Source organism: Pollachius pollachius (assembly GCF_949987615.1).
Source record: "Pollachius pollachius genome assembly, chromosome: 13".
NCBI classification, from domain to species: domain Eukaryota; kingdom Metazoa; phylum Chordata; class Actinopteri; order Gadiformes; family Gadidae; genus Pollachius; species Pollachius pollachius.
The window spans coordinates 15,185,407-15,210,048 of record NC_136946.1 but is presented as its reverse complement, the minus strand read 5'-3'; the positions used below and the strand labels follow the sequence as shown (position 1 = coordinate 15,210,048).

Here is a 24,642-nt window from a genome sequence, read left to right as displayed (position 1 = left end):
TTCAGCTCTGTCTGACATTCACAAGTCTTCTCCCGATCGGTGCTACAGCCACCAGTGCTGTCTTTATGCCGGCCGTTCATTCACAGAGGATCCTTCTTCATGCCGACAATGAGGCCGTTTTAAATCCTATCTTAAGGCCAGTGGGCTCCAACACGTCATATTGATAAGACCAAGTTGCCTCCGATGTTAAAACGTCCCTCTAACGTTTGAATCACACTCGAAATTGCCGTTAAAAACAACAAGGAGACAACCCCACCGAGTTAAAACAGACATAATTTGTGCAAAGCGAGTAGCATTCAGGGATAATTAGTGAGTGCTTAACTTTGCTTTTGGCAGCATCGCAGTTCAGCGGCTGGCGAATGAATCACGCTTCATCCTCTACGAGTTCTGGGAACACAACAACGTGTGGAAGAAGTAAGTATGGCGGCACTGCAACACCCGGTGTACTGTTCCCATTATTCACTCATCATTCTGGGGTTCAGGGGGAGGGGGGAGGGGGGGTAGTGCGATCAGGTCTACTGCATACTCTGCAGCAGACCTGTTGTAAGAGACTCATGAATAGGGGCTGAGAGTGGAAGTGGGATTGATTTTCTCCGTCCATTTGACCTGCAGACAAACTACAGGGGGTAACTGGTCTGCGTAATCGGCTGTCTGTGTGGACATTCACGGTGTACAGGGAAGTGGGAGTGATCCTCTCTCTCTGTCCTCTTCTTCCGCCCAGTCACCTGCAGACAAACTACAGCAAGAGCTTCCAGCGGGGGAACGTGGACTTCCTGGAGACCCCTGAGATGATGACCACCATGTTGGTCCCTGGTAGGCCACCATCTGTCATTGCTACTGGGCAGCAGACGCTCTGAGACAGATTGAACTACACTGAATAACTATACATTTCAGTAAGCAGCAGGTAAGGGGTCGTCATGGATTGGGACACAGGTTGGTCAGCGGACATTGGGAGTCCAATGCATTGCCGTTGGGCGAGATCACCCTAGTCAGTGCACTCTATGGTGGACATTCTCCCCAGTAACATCTCTAAACAGCACACCATTTACGATGCTCAACCCTTCCCAAACCCTTCTTATTCCAAAACGAATAGTCTACTCTTACTCTGACACCAAGTACTGTAGCCCCCTTTTTATATCCTTTGTAGAATGGATTTGGGTCTTTTTATTTAGAGAACAATCAATAATTGGACCTTTCCTCACTTTCTCTAGAATTACTGTTGCAATCATTGCTATGTAACCACCTACAACGGCATTATTGATCCTGAGCATTGCATTTGGACATCACACACACACACACACACACACACACACACACAGACACACACACACTGAGGGGCATTGACTGAGGCAGAGGGCAGTTGCTCAATGGCTCAGTCTGATTGGCTGCATTGTTAAGCCTCCGTGGTTTCTTGTTCCCCCACTTCCGTTCACTCCTTTTGTTTGTTTCCCGCCTCCCCAGCCTCATGGTGGGTCATCAACAACAACTGAATGTGGAACCAGGACCACAGCACCTGGCCAGGCGCCATTTTGGATCGAGATTAAACCACACGATCTTCTGTTGTACCATCGGCATCAGGAAACTCTCCCCTCCCCAACACTCGAGCAGCCATTGCTGACAATGCACACAAACACACACACACAAACACTTTGTGAGGTCATGGTGAATAGTATTAGTAGCCGATTTTTACTTCTTAGAGCCTCTGTGTGATCGTCTATTATAACAATCATAGAGTGCAACCTTTACAGTCTATGATTACAGCCTAGAGGAAGTTAAGATTCTGAAGCAATGACTTCTTCAAAGCTGGTCGGAGTCTGTAGGACCTGACATCTTCGCTGTGTTTGCAGTCACGTCAGCAGCATCGACACCTTGGCTTTGACGTTCAACGTCCTGAATAGTTTGTCTGAAAATAACAATCATTGAGTGTCCAATAGTATGGCGTATTGTTGTCCAGAGAGAGAGATTGCATATGTGTGTGGGTGAGAGTGTGTTGGATAGAGAGGGAGAGGGAATAGTATAATAGTCATTCGTAGCAGTCCTGGAGACATCAACTTGGTCTTCATTATGTTGTAAAGCTACTGTCTTACCACTGTCATTAATAAAGATAATCTATTGTTTGTATTTGATCTGTGACTTGCTATGTACTTTTCTTCATTATTTCTTATTTTGGAAATAGCTTCTTTTAATCAAATGCATACAAAGGGCACCACCATGTGGATATAAGTAGATCTACAATGTCAGAAATTCATTGGCCTACTCAAACTGTTTCATAATCCAACCGTAATTCTCATCCTCCTTATAAGAATATCACAAATTACATCAACTGTTTGAATCAGGGATAGGCGAACTCAATGACAATTCAAATGAATATAAGGTTTCTACACCAAAGCTCCTCTTGATATTGAAATCAATACATAAAGTAGGCCAACATTTCATTACTATGCAACGCTATATTGCTATTGAATTTCTATTTCCGCTATTAAAGTGAATCATCCTCAGTCAAAATACATCCATCAATTAAAACCTCATTCCCTTGGCAATTACCTCATCCCATCCTCTCCATTAAAATGATAAAATGCAAAGATTGAATATCAATGATCGATGTCAATGATCCAATGAAACCAAACTCCATGGAACAGTGTGTCTTAATAGCTAGTTAAGAATGTTTCCCCTCCAGGTCTATTATAACTCCCATTGATCCGAGGCAGGCAGAGAGAAACATGACCATCCCTGCGACTCCATTACCTCTTCTGACTTTCTCACTTGTCAAGGACACATCTTGTTATCAAGGAAGAAGTTAGGTTTCAGTTTCATGAGGATAAATATAAGATAGGCTTGTATGACATACATTAGGTTACTTAACAGTTAATTTCAAGTTCAAGCATATCTGGGTACATATTTAATAATTTATAATTTGTGGGGTGAGGGGGGTTCCCAAAATATGACTTACTATTCTACTAACAAAATAAAACAAACAGACATTGGAATCGTTTTTCCTCCATTTTATTGATAAATTATCATTTTTAAAAAGACCAGAGAGCCATCTTTTTCATTCCACTCACGCTACCGTTTTCTATCTATTGAATTTGAACCTGGTTCAAAGTATTGTTTTCGTTATTAGTAATACTTTCTGATACAGCATCATCATCATCATCATCATCACATTCAGAACATGGTTAGAAGTTTGGACTGTGTCCGTTGTTCAAAAGACACAATGTTGTTAGCCTATAGCGATGCTAGCTAGGACAGGACTCAGTTGGCAACCAGCTAAAGGAGGGAGAAGGTTTACATTCTAAAATCACAGGTAGAAGGAGTTAAAGGCTAAAAACACGATAAAACCTCAAGGCTTTAGCAACCTTGTAAAACAAAAAACAAAAAAGAAATACTGCAGTGGTGAACGGATTCATTCTGCAGATGGGATTGACCACGTATTTAAAATCAACGATTAAAAAATGATCTCCTCCAACTAACTTAAATTAAGTGAAAAACTAAAAATGAAGTATAAATTCTCAACTGGCATGGCAAACAAGCCATAACACACACACACCCACACGCACAAACACTCATTGTCTAATACTGGGCAGCAACATTGGCACGCACAGGTATTATTAAGTACAATTTGTTTAAAAGTTGCTCACATCGAGAGTTAAAATGAAAGACTTATAATGTGTTGTCAGCCTTTAAAGGCTGAAGTAGATGGTTAAAATACAGTATATGAACATGCAGCTTCCGAAAGCCACGATTTTAGCTAGCAGCAAAACAACACGTACTATTGCATATGAATCGCAGTGCAATGGGCACATATTTCTTAGGAGTTCATCGTCTTGTTTTGGTCTGCGAATGAAAGACTACATTTTGAATGGGTATCACCAAGTGAAGACTGAGGAGTGCTTATCAAAATATGAAAGTTCAGAGACAGAGAGAGAGAGAGAGAGAGAGAGACATCAAGTCCAACTGGATTGAAAACTAAATATCTGGGCTCAGCAAGGGATCCATTTACAATGTCGAGTGACAAGGAAAGACAAAAAGAGATTTAAATCCCATTTTCTGACTCATCTCATAGGCCTACGTGTTCACATTCGGCTCATTGCCCCTGCACCTTGGAAGATATCTGCAAGTTTGATCATCAATGGAAACTGGTAGGAGGAGACTGACCAACATTAACGTTCTTCAGCAAACCCAATTTCATAAAAACACAATGTACAACATGCACCCTATAATAGACAGACACCCACACACTTCAGAACTACACACGTCCTGCTCTGTGTAACACACACTCCCATTCATATCTGAAACAAAAAGAAGCACAAAAATAATGAAAAGTGGCATAATATTCCATTCATGCAGGGCTGTGCCAAGCCAGGGGTGTCGTGTGGCACCATTCTAAGCAAAGCTGTTCTCTGGATAGCTGACTTTGATGGCCCCCCAATAGCATGCCCGTACCAGACAGATGAGACCGATCAGGTAAGCCACTGCCCAGGAAACGTACACCGCATTATAGCGACTGGCAAAGTCTCTGGTGCCCACCTGTTGAAACACACATTCACGCAAATAGTATTTAAAAGTAGCCTTAGGGAGTGACATTGTGAAGTAGTCATTTCCCCAATCCAAAACCGAGGTTCCTCATGCAGACTAATTTTAAAACTTTCACAAAAACCAAGGTAGCATGTAAACCAACTAGGCAGGGGCATACCTTTGACACAGAGGAAAAAGCTCCCAAGACCCTATTGTCAAATTACGAAGAGATGAGTAAGATCATATGATTGTAGGAAAGAAAGAATTATATATTTCTATGCCGAATTTGAAAATGGGCCAAATTTAAACTGCAGGCGTTTCAGCAGTGAAATCAATAAATTATACATTCGTCCTAATTTTCAATTGCACATCAACGGTCATGTTTTAATAATTCAGTCGTTATCTCTTTCGATGATGAAACACATTTTTAAAAGGAAACCCGGGAATATAAAAGCACTCACTGTGAGCCCCACTCCGACGAAGATGCAGATCATTCCTACTGTGATGTACGCACAACAGCGCCTCCTAGGAAGTGCACTGCCAACCGACGATCTACGCACAGAGGGGGGGGGAGGAAAAGGTTCAAAGGCTTATTAGCAATATGGCAATATTTGCATGTTTTATTTACAGTAACACAGATGAAAACATACTAAGAAACACGACGCTGGCAAGGTTCCGATAGTCAAAACTACAATTCCCATCTCTTCAGTGACTGTCTTTGAAAAGTCAATACTAGTACTCTCATCTTCTCCGCCGCTAGGAAGTTAAGAATGAGCTACTTTGACTTTGGTGAATAAATGACATGATAATGAATCAGCTATCGTGTCTAGACCAAGTGGCTTTCCCAATCTAATACTGTACATTAAGCCACTGATTTAGCATGGGATTTATTCAGGAATGTTTGAGGGGGGGGGGGGGGGGGAACGGTGGTAGGCACGGCTGCCACCCGGTCAGAAGGTCATGGGGTCAAACCCGTTGGAGACTCGCGCACGGCCTCCCCGTCTCCACGCAGTGGTCCTTCCACCGAGAGGCTGTGGTGGTGGCACAACACTGCGTCAGTGGAGTGCTTGAGACATGGTCCCTGGGTGCAGCACCTTCCGCAACGGGATCCATGGACAACACGTCCCTTAACGTATTCAGTCCATTCATCAAAGAACAGGTGGGTGGTCAAACAGCCCAGCCAACACACTGTTATGCCCAAACTAACCAACTACAAAAAGGTCATAGATCACCTTTGTCTCACCAATCTTCTCTACAATATCAATCAGTCACTCTATTTATCCATTCGATTATGTCAACGGCAGATGGAAAGGCAGATTCCCATTGATTTTTATATGGATGCCTTTTAGACTCAAACAAGACGAGCAGCATTTCAAATATCACTAAATAACGACATGTAGCCCTGAACGCTTTAGTCATACAGGTGACCAATCCCTTTAACACGATATGAAGGGAGTTTAGCTCATGGAGCTCATCCAGATTGAGTTGTGTGGGGTAAGGACGTCTCAACCACCACCGCTATTATTTTCCCCTTCTCAATTCACAGATGAAAGCGTCCGGGGATCAGTCACATGATCGCCTCGTTTCCCATCACCACAGGAGCCCCAACACGTTTACATTTCCCATTTAACACCAACTCCAGTTCTCTCTCTCTCTCCACACCCCCCCCCCCCCCACCCCCACACCCCCCCCCCCCCCCCCCCCCCCCCCCCCCCCCACACACACAAACACACACACACACACACACACACACACACACACACACACACACACACACACACACACACACACACACACACACACACACTTCCGGGAACTACATCCAACTGCAGGAGAGTTGCAAGGAATGTTAGTCACGGTTATATATTATTAATAAAGAAACAATATGGTGCCCTCTTCCTGCCCGAGCGCCCCCGCAGGGCTCTCATGTGACCAGGCTCAGACTTCAGGAATCACTGGTATTTCTCTGGCTCAAGGGTGGAGGGGGGGGGTAACATCCCCTTGTTTCTGCACACCCACCACTTCTATTCCTTGAAGCCACATCTCTACTGAGCCCTGCCTTCTATCTCCGCGGGTTATACATGCTACGACATCTTACTGCTGGTCAAATGATGAGCCTCTCTTTTTATTTCAGATCCAACTTGGCTCATGAGGTTGAATAGTAGTGATAATAACACATTATCTTATTATCATTATTATATGTGTCATGTCACTCTGGAGAAGAAAGAGGTCAGATAGCAGTGTGACATGCAATCTCAAGGGGTGAATACATCATGACTCATGAATAAATCAAATTGATGAAGTGTTGAACATAACAGAGGTGTAGAACGTCTGTGGACGTGAATCCACAGACAAGCTCCCAGATTGACTGGGGAGGCCGCCTCTGATATCATCAGAACACAGAGGTATCAGAAGATGTATAGAGACCCATTCTGTCTCAGAACATCTTCTCATGCTCGGTGAGAGGGGGGGGGTCTTGAGCTAAATCCCTGCTAGATCTCATGACCATGTGACAGCCCATCGGATGGCACTGCCTCACTGCGTCTCATTTATTCCAATGCTCCCACACTTTTTCCAGTGCTCTCTCATAACTGGCCCAGTTGCGTGGTGAGGCCACAGTTGGCCTTGGATCACTAATGCCGATCACACGTCTGGATTAGCCTCTACACAACCCTCTGGAAGCCAGAGGGTTGTGTAGAACGAACACACACACACGCCCGACACACACACACACACACAACGCACAGTGATGAGGTTTAGAAACATTAGCAGCTGGCTTATACTTTCGTAGCAAACTTGGTAGAATTAGGCCTACAATCCTACACTACTTAGGGTGTTCTTTACTACATATTCGTATTATGTGAACGTCATCATTTCATCTGACAGAATGATAGCTACAGCCTTAAATCAAGCATAATCTGACAACGGGAACATACTTTGTTTTTGATGGAGGAAAGTAGGTCATTTTGAGGTGGTCCAGAAAGACTGCTATTCCCCGTGTACACAGTTTATGATAACAGATACCAGGTTACACTGTCTGTACTACAGTAGCGTTGATGTACTCACATTTTTTTGCAGTGTGGGCACTTGGCTAGCGTGTTAAACCTGAGCTCCATCCACTGTAAGGACAACAAACAAACAAACAAACAAACAAACAAACAAAAGACAGAAGTTAAACAAGGAACTCACCACAAATTAATCGAGCTGATTCTGAGCCCGACTTCCCCCTACAATAATCACACGGCATGAGTCCTGAATTTCAGGCAGGGTTCCAGGATTATCTCCCTTAATGCTCAGGTGGAAGGAGGTCTGAAGGGGTCCTCGTCAACCCCACATGTAAACACCAGTCATTGTGGGACATCCCTTCTTTGAAATCAGAAGGTTTAAACATGGGCCAATGGTAGGCATGGAGTAAAGCATTAATGCGATGAGATGCGAGTTGAATGTTATAGGAGCGTCAATTCATTGTGTCAAAGGTGTTAGCCGACTGGTGCGTAATAGGAACACACAAGCAACAGTCCACACAACTACGCTTGCTACGGTTAGCTTTCTCAGTGCACTACCGGGACTTCTGATGTTAGAATTGTGGTGTTAATAACATAGCACTAAATCTAAATCAACATGTCCTTGTTACATCGGTGCAATACGTGGCTTTTCACAGTTGGCATTTTGTAGGATTTACATGAAACAACATCTTACCGCCAAATTCAACATCGATTTTGTACCCTATTAAAATTGCCTCAATCGAACTGGCGAACCGCATTCACCAAGGTTTCTTGAACATTTCTGTAGCTCTCTCAGCCACACTGCGAGATCCATGAAACAAACACTCTTTGAAACAAGACGTAGGCGGAAGAGTGGCCCGTTTGCAACAGTGTAACTAAGGACAGGAGAGGTGTGCAGGTGGATTGAGGCACCACTAGTCTATGGTTAAGGGGTGTTAGGGGTTGGGTTGGGGGGAGGGGGGTCCCCCGGGACGCGACCAGCCGTCTCAACCTGTTGCTGGGCTGGGGGGGAGCCGTCGGTGGGGAGGGGGGCCAGAGGCTGGGAAGACCTGGCGTCCTCACTGCCCTACAGGGGCCACAACGTGGGACAACGTGGGGGAGGGTACACGTTTAAAATGAATGAACATCTCGTCTCATCTTGAGACTGAATGTACGTCAGAGCAGCCACAGTGGGAGGAGAAATATTGGTCTAAAGGGGATAAGCACAGAATAGAATACTGTTTTTTTCTTATTATTGGCCAGTTTAGACTAGTCAGTGTGAATTTAATGCCTTTCATTCAATCTAAACAAATTTCTGAGTTAGCTAGGAAGGTGTTGTGGCTTATGGCCCGTGTTCATACTAGGAAGGTGTTGTGGCTTATGGCCCGTGTTCATGTGTTCATACTAGGAAGGTGTTGTGTGTTATGCCTTGTGTTCATGTGTTCCTACCAGGAAGGTGTAGTTGGTTATGGCTCGTATTCATGGGTTCATACCAGGAAGGTGTTGTTGGTTATGGCTCGTGTTCATGTGTTCATACCAGGAAGGTGTTGTGTGTTATGCCTTGTGTTCATGTGTTCATACCAGGAAGGTGTTGTGGCTTATGGCCCGTGTTCATGTGTTCATACCAGGAAGGTGTTGTGTGTTATGCCTTGTGTTCATGTGTTCATACCAGGAAGGTGTTGTGGCTTATGGCCCGTGTTCATGTGTTCATACCAGGAAGGTGTTGTTGGTTATGGCTGGTGTTCATGTGTGTTGTGTGTTATGGCTGGTGTTCATGTGTTCATACTAGGAAGGTGTTGTGGCTTATGGCCGGTGTTCATACCAGAAAGGTGTGTGGGTTGTGTTCATGTGTTCCTACCAGGGAGGTGTTGTGGGTTGTGTTCATGTGTTCATGTGTTCCTACCAGGAAGGTGTTGTGGGTTGTGGGATGTGTTCATGTGTTCCTACCAGGAAGGTGTTGTGGGTTGTGTTCATGTGTTCCTACCAAGGAGGTGTTGTGGGTTGTGTTCATGTGTTCATGTGTTCCTACCAGGAAGGTGTTGTGGGTTGTGTTCATGTGTTCCTACCAGGGAGGTGTTGTGGGTTGTGGGTTGTGTTCATGTGTTCCTACCAGGGAGGGGTTGTCGGTTGTGTTCATGTGTTCCTACCAGGGAGGTGTTGTGGGTTGTGTTCATGTGTTCCTACCAGGGAGGGGTTGTCGGTTGTGTTCATGTGTTCCTACCAGGGAGGTGTTGTGGGTTGTGTTCATGTGTTCCTACCAGGGAGGTGTTGTGGGTTGTGTTCATGTGTTCATGTGTTCATGTGTTCCTACCAGGGAGGTGTTGTGGGTTGTGTTCATGTGTTCCTACCAGGGAGGGGTTGTCGGTTGTGTTCATGTGTTCATGTGTTCCTACCAGGAAGGTGTTGTGGGTTGTGTTCATGTGTTCATGTGTTCCTACCAGGAAGGTGTTGTGTTCATGTGTTCATGTGTTCCTACCAGGAAGGTGTTGTGGGTTGTGTTCATGTGTTCATGTGTTCCTACCAGGAAGGTGTTGTGGGTTGTGTTCATGTGTTCATGTGTTCATGTGTTCATGTGCTCCTACCAGGAAGGTGTTGTGGGTTGTGTTCATGTGTTCATGTGTTCCTACCAGGGAGGTGTTGTGGGTTGTGTTCATGTGTTCATGTGTTCATGTGTTCATGTGCTCCTACCAGGAAGGTGTTGCCGCAGTGCCCACAGACCACCCGGAGCCCCTCCGGCTGGGCGGGGAGGGCCGGCTGGGCAGGCTGCTCCTCGGGGATCACCATCACCGGGCTGAGGTTGATGATGCGTCTGCTGCGGAACGGGGCACAGCACAGCGTTGTCATGCCAACTAAGTGATGCTAATGCACCGTCCAACGCCCTCAAAAACAACCATGAACCACAACCAGAGAACGGACACGATTCAGCAGAGACCCGCTCTGGTCTCTGCTGTTTTTCAGCATTTAACAACTTGATGAATCCAAGCAACAAGTTAGAGCGAGAATAATCAGAGCATTCAATCAATATTGGACGGACTCCAGAAGGCAATGGAAGTGCAGTATGAGTTAAAGATAAACAAATGTATGATTTATTGTGACAATCTCCAATAACTCAGTTTCATTCTCTTTGTTGACACCAAAAAGAAAACGGCAACCCACAATTGAGTCGAAAAGCGCGTCCCGTAACGCTAGCTCCACTATACCCTCTCTGGTGATCGGAAACTTTTCCCTAACGTGCACCGGTTGGGATTTACACGCATGGCAGGGAACACGCCGCCGACACCCAGTCTGTAAAGTTCTGAATTCTGCAAATGCATTTCATCGGTGGGCCATAGGCTCAGTCCCAACATGTAATGTGAGCGTAAACCCGATTCATGCCGCGCTGGGTGGCTCCGTCCCCCCTACCAGTTGGGTCGCGGGCAGCCTATCCTCCGGGACGTGTCTTTGCAGATGAGCAGGCAGTTACAGGGGCACCGCACATACTTCTTCCCTGTTGGAGGGTTTTTGATGGGCTGCAGTAAAACAACACATAAAGATGACATTGGAAAACGTTTCTTAGTACGACCCAAATGAAGAAAGGGTTGTGAAATGCAACCTAAGTGCTGTTGAATAAGCCCCCCCGGCACATAGCGGTGACTCATTCAGAGAAAGTGCTGGAACACAGATAATATATCTTTGCAAGTCAGATGCTCAAAGCACACTTTACTTAGACTGCATTGTATAATTCAAAATACTGCAATTCCCATGGCTTGTCCTCAGGACCCCATGGAGCGTAAAGAGACCTTTTGATTTTGCAATACTATGGGACATTTATGTGGAGATCATACGGTAATAATATGTATTTTAACTATCAAACTAATGCCACCAATTACACGACATACAACAACACAAACTCTAGAGACCCAAAATAAATTCTCAATTGCCCGTTCAACACAATCTCTCTAAGGACCCCAGGTCAAGGTCTGAACCCAGCACAGAGCAGTGTATTGAGGGCCGGTATGAAATAATAGTGGGCTATATACGTGGTTGGCGTTGGAGGCCGGATATCAGTCAGCACTAGCACAGCTCTAATGAAAGCGGCAAACCCCTCCCATGAATTTGTGATGACAAATTGCCCTTCACTCCGCCCCCACAAGGACAGCCGATCGCCCACGGTCCTCATCTCTCTCTCTCTACGCTAACATGTCATCGGGGCACTCCATCATAAAGACCAGCCACAACCTCGACCCCTGCAGGTCATGGCGTCATGGGGAATATCGAGGCAGTATCTCTTTTAGCAACTGGTTGCATAAATTAACGAAAGCAAGGAGAAAAGAAAGAAAGAGAGAAAGAAAGAAAGAAAGAAAGAAAGAAAGAAAGAAAGAAAGAAAGACACAGACAGAGACAGACAGAAAGTAAAGACACAGACAGTAAGTAAAGACACAGACAGAAAGTAAAGACACAGACAGAAAGTAAAGACACAGACAGTAAGTAAAGACACAGACAGTAAGTAAAGACACAGACAGAAAGTAAAGACACAGACAGAAAGTAAAGACACAGACACAAAGTAAAGACACAGACACAAAAGTAAAGACACAGACAGAAAGAAAGGACAGACAAAACACCACAATTCAAAGAGATTGATATAATCATTATCCACCCATCATTACGACCCGACGCTTATGAAGCCCTGGAGAGGCTCAAACCCCCTCCCTGGTAATGACAGCCACCTCCCGACCCCCTCTGCCTACCGTGGCCTCGTTGCACACGGTGCACTTCACCACGTGCTGGTGCAGCTTGCCGTCCAGGTTGATGAGTGACTGGCACACGCGACAGTTGATGACGGGCATGCCCCCCGCATCCGGGCTGGCGATGGCTGTGTAAGGAGGAGGTAGTTCGGCTTAGGAGAGGGAAGGTAAAGCACACACACACACAAACACACACAAGGCTGTTAATATCATGCAGACATGCACGCTATCTTCACAAAGGGCTGAATGGGACGAGGCTTGTTCTACTTATGTTTGTGTATTAGAGGAGGAGACACTAGACGTGGGCCCATTTCCACTGGAAATCTAAATGAATCTAAAATCTTTCAGTATTCTACGTCAAAATAGAAAAGCCTTAGAAATCACTGTAGGGAAAAAACTTTAAATAAAAAACTACAAACACACACACACACACACACACACACACAGAGGTTCACTAAAAGATAATCTTGTGGTAAAGTTAAAGTTACCGCCAGTAACAGCTGGGCTCATCCAATTCAGATTCATCAAAGAACATAATAGACGTGTTTTGTCAGCGATCAGGCCCCAGGATATATAGATTTGAATGACGAGGTAAAGAAGTATCCCAATAAGTTGGTCTAAATAAAAAAAATACTTTAAAAAGATAAGACCATGACGTCCCAACAGACTAATAAGGCCAACTGCGGTGATGGATGAAGATGGGGTTAGGAGGTTTCCAAAATGGCTTCTCCACCAACATTTATCCCACCGTGGGAATACGCTCCACATTGGATAAACAGGGGTAGTGGGGAGGCCAATAAAGAAATAAAGTTTGTCAAAGATACAAGCAACTGCCAACATGGTTGCCTACTACATGTCAGCATTCTCCGCTCCCGGACACCAGTTAGGGTCGATAAACTCACGGGGGAGGCGGCTAAGCGCTGATCTATTAAATACTACAAGGACCAACCATGTTACAAAGGCCTTTAGAGACAATACTGTTCAGAGGCAATAAGATGGACCACTTGGTTGGTGACAATCTTTCTAACTTAAAATATTAGGGTCACAGGCCAAAAAGGGATTGAGAGCCATATCCCCTGACAGTTAAAAAAAATATTTCTTTCATAAAACTGCTGAATTTACATTAAAATGCATTTTCAATTTAATGAACTATTCAATTCCCCTAGCGTCCCACCTTGGTGATCATTGAGCCCTGGGAAAAGAGTTCATGTTGAATGTATGTCATGTTGAACCACATTGCGTGAGAGACAATGGTATGTGATCTCCTCTGGGGGTCTTCAGCAGAGCACCATAGCCAGGCTAAACCTATGACAGCCCATGACTAGTCGCCTAATTGCTCGACATGTGACCAGACTGTTGTACTGTCAAGAAGCCCTGTATGACGGGAGGCTGTTTAACACAAAACAGACGGCTCATTTTACAGCAGCTAAAATGTAGAATAGTTAGTAGTAGATTTCCATAACCTCGAGGACTGGGTAATCTGTTCAATAATCATTTAGAAGAAACTGTCTAAAAGTAAAACTACTTTTCATTGGTGGCATGGTGGGATGGTGGGATGTTGTGAAAATCTCAAAAGTATTCTCAATTAAGTTAATCCTAATAAAAATAATAATAATAAACAAACTATTAAAAAGTGCCGTGCACTTATAATTCGAACACAACCTCCATCACAATATTGTTTATGTTTTCCAATGGTTCTATTCGTTTGTCTAATAATATCAAATTTATGGCAGGATAAAGTACAGAGAAGTATGATGACATTATATAACATTCATTGTTATTGTGCATTATGAGGCAGAAATGCTCCCAGAGGAGGGCCCCCTGTCCTGCCAGGACAGGGACAGGGCCAGGGACCGGCAGCGGCCCAAACCAGGGAGCGTGACAAACTCAAACCTCTGGATGCGTTTCACTTGTTTCTACCAGTGTGGCCTATTTCAGCAGAGGCCTTTATCCAAATTGCCTTACAGTGGTTTTAGATGCATGTCATTACGGAGCAGGTGTGTGTGTGTTGGGTATCTCGCTCAAGGGTGCCACAGGTAGACTGTGGACATGGTGGTCCACAGATTCCCAAACTCATTAGAAAGAATTCACTGTGAGCAATGACAGTTGTTCCTGACCATCTAATGCTAAAACATATTTCTATGAGAAAAATACAACATGTAGTCATTTTCTCCAGTGTTGCTCGTTGGCTGTACCTTTCATCTGCCTACTGTCATGTACATGGAGATGAGTTGGAAATGAATACTACAAAGGGAGGAGAGGGGGCTGTAATAAGAGAAAGATTTTCTCCTCTGACCATCAACACCATTAAAACAACCACCACTGTCTTTCTTCCTGCCGTGCTTTCCTCCTGCGTTAAGGCCCGTCTCAGTGAGCACTTAACGCCTGAGTAGTGTACTGGTACACAGACTACTGCCTGGCACAGCTGGGTCTTCATGGGTTGTTTGGTCTGCAACGTAGTGTTGCTGGTGGCAATGCGCTCTCTGACTGGTTGACATGTTTGACAGACAGCCTAATTGACCAGCTGCATTCAGGACCCAGGTCAATTTATAAAATATGCCATTTTTAATACAGTGTTAACTCTGCAAACAGGGACTCGATTATAAATTAAAATATATATCAATAGAATTTCTATCTGGAAATAAAATGGAACATTTGAGTGAATAATAGCCAATAATACGTTTGTGATGGTTCTGATATACCATATGACAAATATTACATTCAGTGTAGAGCTCATAGCAACATGTGACCAGAATTTTACCGCCCAGAAAAGTATCTGTGCGTACAATGGCTTTCCTTCTCTGTGAGGAGTGCTGATATCACAACACTGCAGTCTTGGAGGGAACCGGCTGTAAATACAACCTCTAGATCGTCCATGGATTGTACAGAAGATGAAAGTACAGAAGAGTGAACACAGAATGATCCTTAAACAGACAATGTTTTATTGTTCATTAACCTAAATTATATGGAGGAATATGCTATTTTATCATAATTTATATTATTGCCAGACAGAAGACCCCATCTTTATACACATTATATGAACCTATGCATTTGTCAAGTGTGTTTTGGTTTCATGAAAGACGTTCAAAATAGTATAGGCTGGTTAAGCAACACACACACACACACACACACACACACACACACACACACACACACACACACACGTTTTGTCTGCTGACTCCCCATAATCCTGCTTACACATTGCTAGGAGATTGTATTCCAACTAACTGAAGGAAAGGAATTAGCCATGGTCCACAGCTCAGAGAGGGAGTCTAGGTCATGAAATATCCCGATATCCAGTCATCTGCCAAGTCCAGAAGAAACTATCAAAGGGCTGTTATTTTGATCCTTTAAAGTCCAAGTATTCATTATCAGAGTGGGAAATATGAATGTACAGTTTTGAGTGCTTAAGGACAGGAACATTACATTTTCAAGTCTCCACTTCCTAACCTATAAGCCCCATTTACCTCTAGATTCTTAGGGAGTAAAAAATGTTCAGTTAAATCAATTCATAATTTTGTTCAGCCTGGTTAACCAGTGACCAGTATACTTCACAAGTAGCCTACCCGAGTAAGATGTTATTTTTGTATGGATTCTAATCATCATATACCTTGTCTGTAAGCATCCCCACAGCAAATAGACACACACAGCAAAAAAAATAAAAACTTAAATATTAGCAGCTTTGGAATGACATTATAATGAATCACTTTCTCTATCCTGAAACCCAATAACATAATGGTGCCTTCTGAGACCAGAGAACCACCAAACGCAGCCTAGATGGTGTTTGGTTTTCTTGCCATCCGATCAGACCAAATCCAGTGGAAGAAAGGAGCTACCCTCTTGCCATGTTCAGCCTGGGCCTAGTGCTAGCTTGATTTATAAAAAGGTCTAAACGCTTCTACCGAAGCGTGCTAATAATTTACGTGACCAGAGCAGATTAGTAAAATATATTATCAAAGGAAGAGTTTGTGTCCATTTCTCTGCATGACTGCACGTTGTCACACAGCCTGATTAGGTATAAGGCTTTGAGGGGGCAAGAGGTGACTGGACCTTATGGAACAATCCAAGTTGTCTTTGTTAGTTCTGAACGGCTACCACAGATTTCCTTTAAAAAAAAATATATATATATACACATATTAAACGAAGCCTAATACCAAAATAACTGGTGTAGGCTATCAAGCACTGATTTGTATCCTCAAACATCTGGCTACATCCACCCATGTATTAGGAAACCATTGGAAACAATGGCCTCCTATGTTGTGCAGTACAGACCGTTTCTAATGAAATGAAACACTGTATACGGTTATGCGTACCAATGTCCTACATAGTTCCTCAATAATGACCCATATTTGTGTTATTGTGTGGAGCATTAGCCTGCGCAGCAAAGGAAGCTGTGATGCAAGCATTCCTGGAGAAAGAAGAGCTGTTATTGTCGGCCCATGTACGTTAACCCCCTGCTCCACTCAATCTCTTCGCTTTCTCCCCCACAAATTTATTTTCCACCGACGCCAGCTGCCATAGCCTCTATTTACGCACCGATTCGAAACATTGCTCCACCGCGACGAAACGCCCAAAAATGATTCAGCATGCAGAGGGAGGGAGCAGAGATCCCGTCGCGTGTTTACCTCGGGGGCTCGGCTCCTGCAGATACGGGGGGGCCACCGGGCTGACGTTCTCAGAGTTGGGGGCCGACAGCAGCGGCGATCGTTCGTCCATGCCGTCCGAGGCCATGACAGCAGCGGTGGATTCAGAGCCGATTTAAAGAAAACAATACGAATGGTGGTGGTGTGGGTGACTGTCTTTCCTCGGCATGGAGGAGAAGCCAGTGATTCGGGGAGCTCGCTGCTGCGAACCAACGCGGTCGACGGAGTCGTGGAGGTGGAGCCTTGTGTTGTGACCGGGTAGTGGGGGGGGTTTTAGGCACGCAGGAAGGATACCCCGACCTTCTCCCAACCCTCCAACCTCCACATTTATTGACATCATGCTGTTAAACATCATTACAGGGTGTAGGCTTATTGTGTTTGAAGAATATAAAAGTTACATTTATGTCAGAGATAGCAGGCCAGTAGCAGGCTATACAATTATTAGGCCGTTATTAGGAATTCATGTTATGATTTGCTATTGCGGATATTCACTATTTAATATGCGATGAGTCAAATTATCTCGTAAGGGGACTACTTGACAAATTATTTAAATTTCCAAGAATTTAGAATGAAACTCAATATTATTGAAATCGACTGTAGCGCTTCAAACGACGTCATATTATATTTAATCCACAAGATGGCGCCCCATACTTAGCCATTTGTGTATTAACCAATGTTCTTTCCCGGCACTTTCATAGTTCATTACTGCGGTCTTCACTAAAATGACGTAACACAGCAAAGCACGCATGCTCGGGGTCACATCCCCACCCACTGAGCTTAAATGGCAAAACAGACCTGGATGAAACTATGTCTCATAGAGACTTGTAGGCCTATAGTTATGTAAATAGTAGGCTAAGTCCTCTAAGTTTTATAATTTTCACATTTACACATATTTTATCAACAGTGGACCTTTTTCTACACATCACGTTTAAGCAATGAATCATCACAATCAACATTCTGCCTACTAATTCATGGTTAGTTTCCTCAAACACCAAATAGTTCGTAAATTCCGAGCTCTGTCGCCCACTTTCCAACTCCTCAGTTTTCCGCTAATTGGGTCTGGATTTATGTTTTAAGAGAAATGATGACATTAGATCCATTAACAGAACAATACATTTAAACCTGTCCGGGCTATTTAAAATCACTCTTGAACGCTTGTAAAGAAATGCTCGGTTTGGGTGAGGAAAAGTTCCACTCACAAGAAGGAGCTTGTTTCGTGTTTGTTTCGAGCAGATGGTTCCAGACCGCGCGCTCCAGACGCGGAGCGACTCATTCTTTCCGACTGTTAAAGCGCGAGCGCCTGGCCCGCGTGCGTCGTCCAGATCTCTCGTGAAGGTAATAAAACCCCACATTATCTAAAAATCCTTCATCTTCTAGATATCATGTCTACTGAGTATTTCAAAATAGTGCACGGGAATTTTACGCAGCTAGTTTCAAGATTGCGATGATCCAGAATTGTTTTAACCTATACGACATGCTACAGAATGAACACATAGAAATGTGTTTCTGTTTGGCCTACTTTGAGGCAGAACTCGTGAGCTTTTATCAGAAACATCTGCGTTACATACTTCGTAAACATCTCAATAACATATCAACAACATCTGAAAGCTACCAACGTACGTCCTTGTAGGCTGTTCAAACAAAAGCCGCTTGCGTTTTTAACTAGATAAAACGTTTTAAACAAAGTGCAAGACTACAAATAGTTCAAATTTAGAATCCAAATCTCTTGTGTTTATTTCATCTTTCTTTGTGTAGGATTTTTTTTTTTCACAAGCAACAATGCGCTGTACATTTGCTGCATGCAACAGTTTTGTGAGTGAGTGAGGGACTGAATGATTGAGTGCACGCTTCACCAACCATGCATGTCCTGGGACCTTTTCCCCCGCTGTCCCCCTAGCGAGTGTCGAGATGGTCGAAGGGGAGGTGAGATGGACCTGGCTGGGTGTCTCCTGCTGTCTCCTGCTGTGCGCCGTCAGCCCGGCGAGGGGCGAGAGTGCTGCAGGGGAGCCGCCAGACCTCTTCTGGGACTGGGAGCTGGGCTCCGGTGGGGGTCAACCCCTCCCCCAGGAGGAATTTCTGCACATCTTCTCTGCCGCCGATAGTCCCTTCGTCACCGAGACCCTTAACCGTCCCGCCAACTGCAGCCAGCGGTTCTGGCTCCCGTCGGCCTCGGCGGTCTGTTGGGAGGACGCGGCCGGCCCGGAGGAGCTGGCCCGGTCCCGCCAGCTGGTTCAGCAGAACCAGGCGGCGCTGGAGGCCGTGGCCACCTCCAGCGGAACGGAAGTGGAGGAGGGCGTGTCGACCGTGACGTACGCCCAGCGGGTGCGTGGTGATCTGCAGGGCGTTGTGGTAGACCACCAGAGCATGGGGGTGACCATGGACACCATGCAGCAGGTGTTGACGTCGCTGCAGGAGAAGAGGAGGGAGGGCAACGAGCAGAAGGTCTACCTGAGGTGAGGGAGAGCGTCACGTGGGTTTCACTCTTCTTCTATTAGACACAAGTGGAACCAGTGTAATAATATCAAATAGACCGAAAAAAGGGGTGGAGATGCACTTGACATAAAACAAAAAGTTCATCATTTTTCTAATCTCTACTAGTTAAAATATCCACCTGTCTCAGGATCAGAGTGATGAAATATGACTCTCCCAACCCCCCCACCCCCAAATAAGTTGGTTAATTTGTAGCACACAATTGAAGTGTAACAGAATCTGCCGCCCTCGAGAGCATACATTTCATTCTGCTTTTTTTCTCATCCTACGTTTCATAATTAACTTGAATATAGATCCTTATTTTACCCTTTTCAGCATGAGGGAGCATCTCGCCAGCGCAGGGGACTCCATCCATGGCAGAGAGCAGATTGCAGAAAACCTGGAACACCAACTCTCCCATCTTGAGACATCTCTGCTCAACATGCAGCATCGCCTCAACAAGATACTAATGCAGTAAATACTCAACCGTTTCTCTGTGTTGCTTCGGGTGTGAGGCATTTGTCAGGTATTTGCACTCATTCCATATTATATATTAAGGCAATGTAGGGGATTTAGCTCATGTTCATTCTCTCCACCGTAGCAGTGAGAACGGGACAATTTATCAATATGCAATTATATCACATTTACATTTAGTTGAACCGATACTCGTTATCCACAGCCATGTACAAGTGAGGCCGTGAACATTTTAAACATACAATATTGAAGCATCAAAAATATTATTCCATAGGCTGGAATAGCACCAGTTTTTTTTTTCTTAAAAATAAAGTGCAGATTATGTCTAGGAATCAGAAAACCACTCGTATGAAAATCATACAAACCTACACTCCAACGTTCAAGTGCTGTGGAAAGCTCTTAACTCTGTGAGTTTGAAACACATGGTATGCGGATGCATTAAAGATTCCTGCTTAAACAGACATGTTCCATAAAGACCATTTATGGCAGACTGTCCATTTTATAGGTTCTCACAAAAAAACAGAAGAAAGAAAAAGGTTTAACTAGACAGTAAAGTGGTTTGACCGATAGCTGAAGTTTAATTAGCCTCTTTGGAATATGATGTAAATGACTGTTGCACATGGGAAGCTTTGAAAATATGTGATTATTTTGGAATGTTTTAAAGGCTCAATAAAGACGATTAAACTGATGTCTTCTGACCCTAACATTGAATTGCAGACAAGATGCTTGATGTAAAAACTTTTTTTTTTTCTTTATCAAAACATATACAACATACAAGCATACTCAATGTTATGCTCAACATATTATAGGCCAATCGAAGTGTACACATTACTGTATTGAGATCAAAAATCTTGCTTTGTAGTTGGAATGAACAAAGAAGAATCATTATTTGATAAGAGGCTTATTTGAAGAAAACATTCGATTTTTTGGCTAACTTTGGTTACATCACTTCCTCATCTTGACATATTCCAAATAAAACAACAAAACTAAATTAAAAGGACCACTCTAGGGAGAGAATCCTCTAGTCTAGTGTATGACACAAACCTGGTCCCAATAATCAAAGTAAAAAGAATACCGTCGCAAACTAGCACATATATTCACATCCAATGGTATTGCATTGACTGCATGCTTGCGTTGTTTAATCTTTACAAACACAATATTAGTTTAGATACCACACTTAAGATGTCTAACTGTGATTGTGACTGTTGTCTGGAGGCCTACTTTAAAATAAATAAGGGGTGTCATTCCCACTCCAGGACATATAGCTGCTTAATTTATCGATAGAAACTTGCATGAAATTCTTCTGCAAAAGTTCCTCAGGAGAATTTCGGACTTGATTTCAAATTCACCCGAATTAGCTCTAGTTCCCCCCTCGTCAACAGAAGTTCTCTCCTCTACGTTCATCCTCACTGGATGGCAACCTATAGATACACGTTATGACATCATCCGATGCAAAATGCCCTGAAGAAAATGTCAGATGTCTGCTTCCTCGTCTTCGATTTGCTCCAAGGTCTTGAGATAATCCCCAGCCAAAATCTTCTTTGGTAGGATATCTGTCAATAAAAAAACACAAACAAATTCCATTTTATCATGTGTTTTTTGTCGGTATTGCCAGCATGTTTATTTATTTTTTTGAATCTACACTTTCGCAGAATCCTTTTACAACAGGTTATATAGTATATATACAGAGCCAGAGTTTAACCCCATGGCAATGTGTGAATTTAAAATATTGCATAGTAAAACAATTATTTTGTGGATGATAAACTTGTGTTTCAACATGGTTAAACAAAATACTATTATAGCTATAGTTCTCACCAGTGAGGAAGTGAAACGTGTCCTTCTCCTCTGCAGTGCTGGCCAGGTCACTGTATGAGAGCGACTTCGACCCTTTGCCAGATCCATTGTTGAACGAGGACACAGCCAGGTACTGGACAAACAGCTCCTTCAATAAGATAAAACATATCAGAAGTCGAACAAGAGGGAGCGAGATGGACAATACTCCAAGAAATCACTGAATCCAAACAGTTTAAGTTAGTTACGAGGCTATCAACAATGCAGCAAATGTTGAAATTTAAGCTCTCTGAGCACTGTCAAGTAAACTTAATCTTACTGTCGCCTTCGTGGTGAGAAAGAGCGCCTCCTGGTTGATGCTAGAGACGTCGGGAGAACTTTTCATGATCAGCCGTACTCTTGAGATTGGGAGAGAGATGTTTTTGTTTGTGGAGACATTATTATCTTTGTCTGCCGTGTTTGCAGACATCTTCATGGATACGGTAGTTTGCTTACAATGCCGACCCAGTGCGTCCAGAGTGAGCGCGGATACGGTGAAACGGAAGTAGGGGATGTTTTCAACGGTGACGCCGATATCAAACTTCCTTTCCTTTAAAATCGAAGAATGCAATTAGAATTTTCGTTTTTACATCAAATAATCTATAGTTTTGGCTTTAAATGAATTGATTATATTTTCTGTATAATTATTAGAAAACGAATGCCTCTAACCATATTAAAACAGCATCACTGCACTGTTCCTTTTAACCAGCGGTGGCGCTAAATACATATGTAATGGACTCGGACCATCGAAGAAGATTCACTGGCCAACATGAAGAACAAACGCATCCCTGGTTAGAAAATATGGATGGTTTTCCGCTAATTTAGGCAGCACGGGCGTTGCTTTGATATTGTATTGATATACATGAATAACATACACGAATGTTAACCCGGGTATATTGGTTACTCGTAACTTAGTCAACAGATTGTTTGGTGGTCTTTCGTAGTGAGGCTTAAATTGGGCAAGCCTTGTATTTATTTTTGGAGACTGGACCTCAGCACAAAGATGCCGCTAGGTTTGAAACCATGTTGCTCTGTCTGCAAGACGAATTCGTCTTCGATGTGGAAGAAAGGCACCCAGGGAGAGATACTGTGCAACAACTGTACTGGAAGGAGTGCCATCGGAGGACCGGCTGGACCATCTATATCCTCCATCACACTACCAAATAATGGTGGAGGAAAGCAGGTTTGTTCAAACATTATCTGTCTTGTCACGTCTGTCTACGTTGGCTGTTAAGCATGGAGCTTTCTACAGTGAGTAAATGCAGCACTTCATCTCGCTTTCCATTGTCCTGACAGTCAAAGCAGGAAATTCACAGGAGGTCAGCACGACTCAGAAGCACCAAATATAAAGCTCCCGCATCAGAAAAGAAAGTGTCAACAAAAGGAAAGGGGAGGAGACACATATTCAAACTGAAAAATGTAAGTTGATTTTAAGCACACGCTTCTGACATGTTTCCTCTTTGTTGTACAGCCTATTAAAAAATGATGTGTTTTCTTCTTCTTCAGCCAATAAAAGCACCAGATTCCGTAGCTACCATCATCACATCAGAATCACTTTTTTATAAGGTATTTTATGTTTTCTAGGTAATCAATAGTTAAGGTTTCAATACTTGTTTAAACATGCTAATATAGGAAAACATTCTAAGTTACATGTGTGTATCTGCCCTCAGGGAGTGTACTTTCAGATAGGAGATGTGATCAAGGTTATCGACGAGGACGATGGAAAGCCCTACTATGCTCAGATCCGAGGTTTTGTTCAGGACCAGTACTGTGAAAAGAGTGCCGCCTTGACGTGGCTCATCCCTACCCAAGCTAGTCCAAAAGACCAGTTTGATCCTGGGACGTATATTGTTGGTAAGCTAATTGTTATACCTTTTTGTGTGATATTTACCTATACATAAAGGAGAAAGGAATGTATTATTGAGTTCAAACATAGTTTCATGCCGATAGGGTCCCCAATGTATTGTCAACATCAACTACAGGAGTTAGATTTTCATGTTTACTCAGGGATATGTTACATGTATAATGTACAAAGAATAACTCGTAACAGTAAGTGTGAGCTCATCTCAAGCTCTGTATGATCTGTTTGGCTGTAGGCCCAGAAGAGGATCTGCCAAGAAAGATGGAGTACCTGGAGTTTGTGTGCCACGCCCCCTCCGAATACTTCAAGTCCTGGAGCTCGCCCTTCCCCACCGTCCCCGTCCGCCCAGAGAAGGGCTACATCTGGACCCACCTCGGACCACATCCAGCTTCTTCCATCAAGGAGTCTGTTGGAGTCAGTAGCTAGCAGGGCCCGCTTAATGACTTTCAGTGCATGGAGACACATGCACATTCATGTATCATAGTACATTTGTTTCCAGGGTAAACATTGTAAACTAAATACGAAACATTACACAAAATGTTTCAATCAAAATGAAAGGAATTCATAGAATTACGGTTTCCATCATCATCTGAACCTTTTTCAAATACGTTAGTGGAATCGCAGAAAGATCTATGACGTTGACAAACAAAATGAAAAAACTGATGTAAAAACTTTGTAAATACATTCATTGCTGTTATTGGTGCTATTCTATATAAAAAAATGTTTAAATAAAATCATGTCCAGTAAGTTATTGTCCAGTTGTAACATTTACTGGGCCACGCACTGGTCCATGATCACATCCACGGAAAGGGTGGCCTCAATGGTCCTTTTAGTGATCGCTGTGTCCCTCTTCCTCTTCCTTGAACACTCATCTTTTCCTTTTGGGAGTGTGCCCATTTTGAGCAGCGGTGGTATTTCAGATTTGGAGTCAAAGACACAAGCCGTTCAAAACATGATTCGCCCCATAAGGACATTGATGCCTCACACATCCGTTGCGGTCCTGACGTCATCCGACTGCGCAAAATAAAATAATTTCTCCAATATCGATGTTACTCTATTCACGTCAATCATTTTCGACATAGTTGAGTCATGTGACAATTTGACAAAGTAGTTCAATCTCTCCACACCTTCTCTTGGGTGAG

At 43.6% G+C, this 24,642-nt stretch overlaps 5 protein-coding genes across 6 annotated transcripts in view; 3 read left to right on the top strand and 2 right to left on the bottom strand.

The window, feature by feature from the left end:
- The window catches only part of necab1 (N-terminal EF-hand calcium binding protein 1), a gene marked incomplete at its 5' end in the record, with an annotated part of 23,573 nt that extends 21,526 nt beyond the window's left edge, over positions 1-2,047 (top strand). Inside the window, 3 exons of the mRNA XM_079749388.1 lie at positions 337-414; positions 722-813; positions 1,462-2,047. Of these exons, the coding sequence (XP_079605514.1) occupies positions 337-414; positions 722-813; positions 1,462-1,490 (199 nt within the window). The 3' untranslated portion in view covers positions 1,491-2,047. The remainder of the gene's footprint in view (positions 1-336; positions 415-721; positions 814-1,461) is intronic.
- Positions 2,048-3,043: 996 nt separating this feature from the next.
- On the bottom strand, positions 3,044-17,062 carry pip4p2 (phosphatidylinositol-4,5-bisphosphate 4-phosphatase 2). Of its 2 annotated transcripts, none has more exons than XM_079749775.1 (7): positions 16,849-17,062; positions 12,227-12,375; positions 10,902-11,008; positions 10,188-10,311; positions 7,582-7,634; positions 4,977-5,067; positions 3,044-4,527 (listed from the first exon to the last, which is right to left on the bottom strand). In XM_079749775.1, the coding sequence occupies exons 1-7, from the start codon at positions 16,952-16,954 to the stop codon at positions 4,384-4,386; spliced, it is 774 nt and encodes a 257-aa protein (XP_079605901.1). In that variant the 5' UTR covers positions 16,955-17,062; the 3' UTR covers positions 3,044-4,383. The 2 variants fall into 2 exon arrangements, with proteins under 2 accessions (XP_079605901.1, XP_079605902.1); XM_079749776.1 differs by having other exon boundaries at positions 12,227-12,351.
- A 1,072-nt stretch (positions 17,063-18,134) lies between these two features.
- LOC307085201 (uncharacterized protein) lies at positions 18,135-20,418 on the top strand. Its single transcript, XM_079749894.1, has 3 exons — positions 18,135-18,201; positions 18,764-19,319; positions 19,672-20,418. Exons 2-3 carry the CDS (start codon positions 18,775-18,777, stop codon positions 19,811-19,813), a joined length of 687 nt encoding a protein of 228 aa, XP_079606020.1. The 5' UTR covers positions 18,135-18,201; positions 18,764-18,774; the 3' UTR covers positions 19,814-20,418.
- A 117-nt stretch (positions 20,419-20,535) lies between these two features.
- On the bottom strand, positions 20,536-22,128 carry chrac1 (chromatin accessibility complex subunit 1). The gene is made up of 3 exons (XM_079749895.1): positions 21,920-22,128; positions 21,625-21,751; positions 20,536-21,362 (listed from the first exon to the last, which is right to left on the bottom strand). The coding sequence occupies exons 1-3, from the start codon at positions 22,073-22,075 to the stop codon at positions 21,283-21,285; spliced, it is 363 nt and encodes a 120-aa protein (XP_079606021.1). The 5' UTR covers positions 22,076-22,128; the 3' UTR covers positions 20,536-21,282.
- Positions 22,129-22,415: 287 nt separating this feature from the next.
- gatad1 (GATA zinc finger domain containing 1) lies at positions 22,416-24,199 on the top strand. The gene is made up of 5 exons (XM_079749211.1): positions 22,416-22,822; positions 22,936-23,058; positions 23,146-23,205; positions 23,310-23,493; positions 23,736-24,199. Exons 1-5 carry the CDS (start codon positions 22,643-22,645, stop codon positions 23,924-23,926), a joined length of 738 nt encoding a protein of 245 aa, XP_079605337.1. The 5' UTR covers positions 22,416-22,642; the 3' UTR covers positions 23,927-24,199.
- The last annotated feature ends 443 nt before the right edge of the window (positions 24,200-24,642 follow it).

What these genes read in the sequence shown, in the direction of transcription:
- pip4p2 (XM_079749775.1), bottom strand. Translation starts at nt 16,954, where the DNA reads ATGGCCTCGGACGGCATGGACGAACGATCGCCGCTGCTGTCGGCCCCC. An exon ending in CCGTGTGCAACGAGGCCACG is followed by an intron (nt 11,009 to 12,226) that starts GTAGGCAGAGGG and finishes GTTTTACTGCAG; the next exon opens with CCCATCAAAAACCCTCCAAC. An exon ending in GGCTGCCCGCGACCCAACTG is followed by an intron (nt 10,312 to 10,901) that starts GTAGGGGGGACG and finishes CCCGTTCCGCAG; the next exon opens with CAGACGCATCATCAACCTCA.
- LOC307085201 (XM_079749894.1), top strand. Translation starts at nt 18,775, where the DNA reads ATGGTCGAAGGGGAGGTGAGATGGACCTGGCTGGGTGTCTCCTGCTGT. An exon ending in GAGCAGAAGGTCTACCTGAG is followed by an intron (nt 19,320 to 19,671) that starts GTGAGGGAGAGC and finishes TACCCTTTTCAG; the next exon opens with CATGAGGGAGCATCTCGCCA.
- chrac1 (XM_079749895.1), bottom strand. Translation starts at nt 22,075, where the DNA reads ATGAAGATGTCTGCAAACACGGCAGACAAAGATAATAATGTCTCCACA. An exon ending in TTCTCACCACGAAGGCGACA is followed by an intron (nt 21,752 to 21,919) that starts GTAAGATTAAGT and finishes ATCTTATTGAAG; the next exon opens with GAGCTGTTTGTCCAGTACCT. An exon ending in CACGTTTCACTTCCTCACTG is followed by an intron (nt 21,363 to 21,624) that starts GTGAGAACTATA and finishes TTTTATTGACAG; the next exon opens with ATATCCTACCAAAGAAGATT.
- gatad1 (XM_079749211.1), top strand. Translation starts at nt 22,643, where the DNA reads ATGCCGCTAGGTTTGAAACCATGTTGCTCTGTCTGCAAGACGAATTCG. An exon ending in ACATATTCAAACTGAAAAAT is followed by an intron (nt 23,059 to 23,145) that starts GTAAGTTGATTT and finishes CTTCTTCTTCAG; the next exon opens with CCAATAAAAGCACCAGATTC. An exon ending in TCCTGGGACGTATATTGTTG is followed by an intron (nt 23,494 to 23,735) that starts GTAAGCTAATTG and finishes GTTTGGCTGTAG; the next exon opens with GCCCAGAAGAGGATCTGCCA.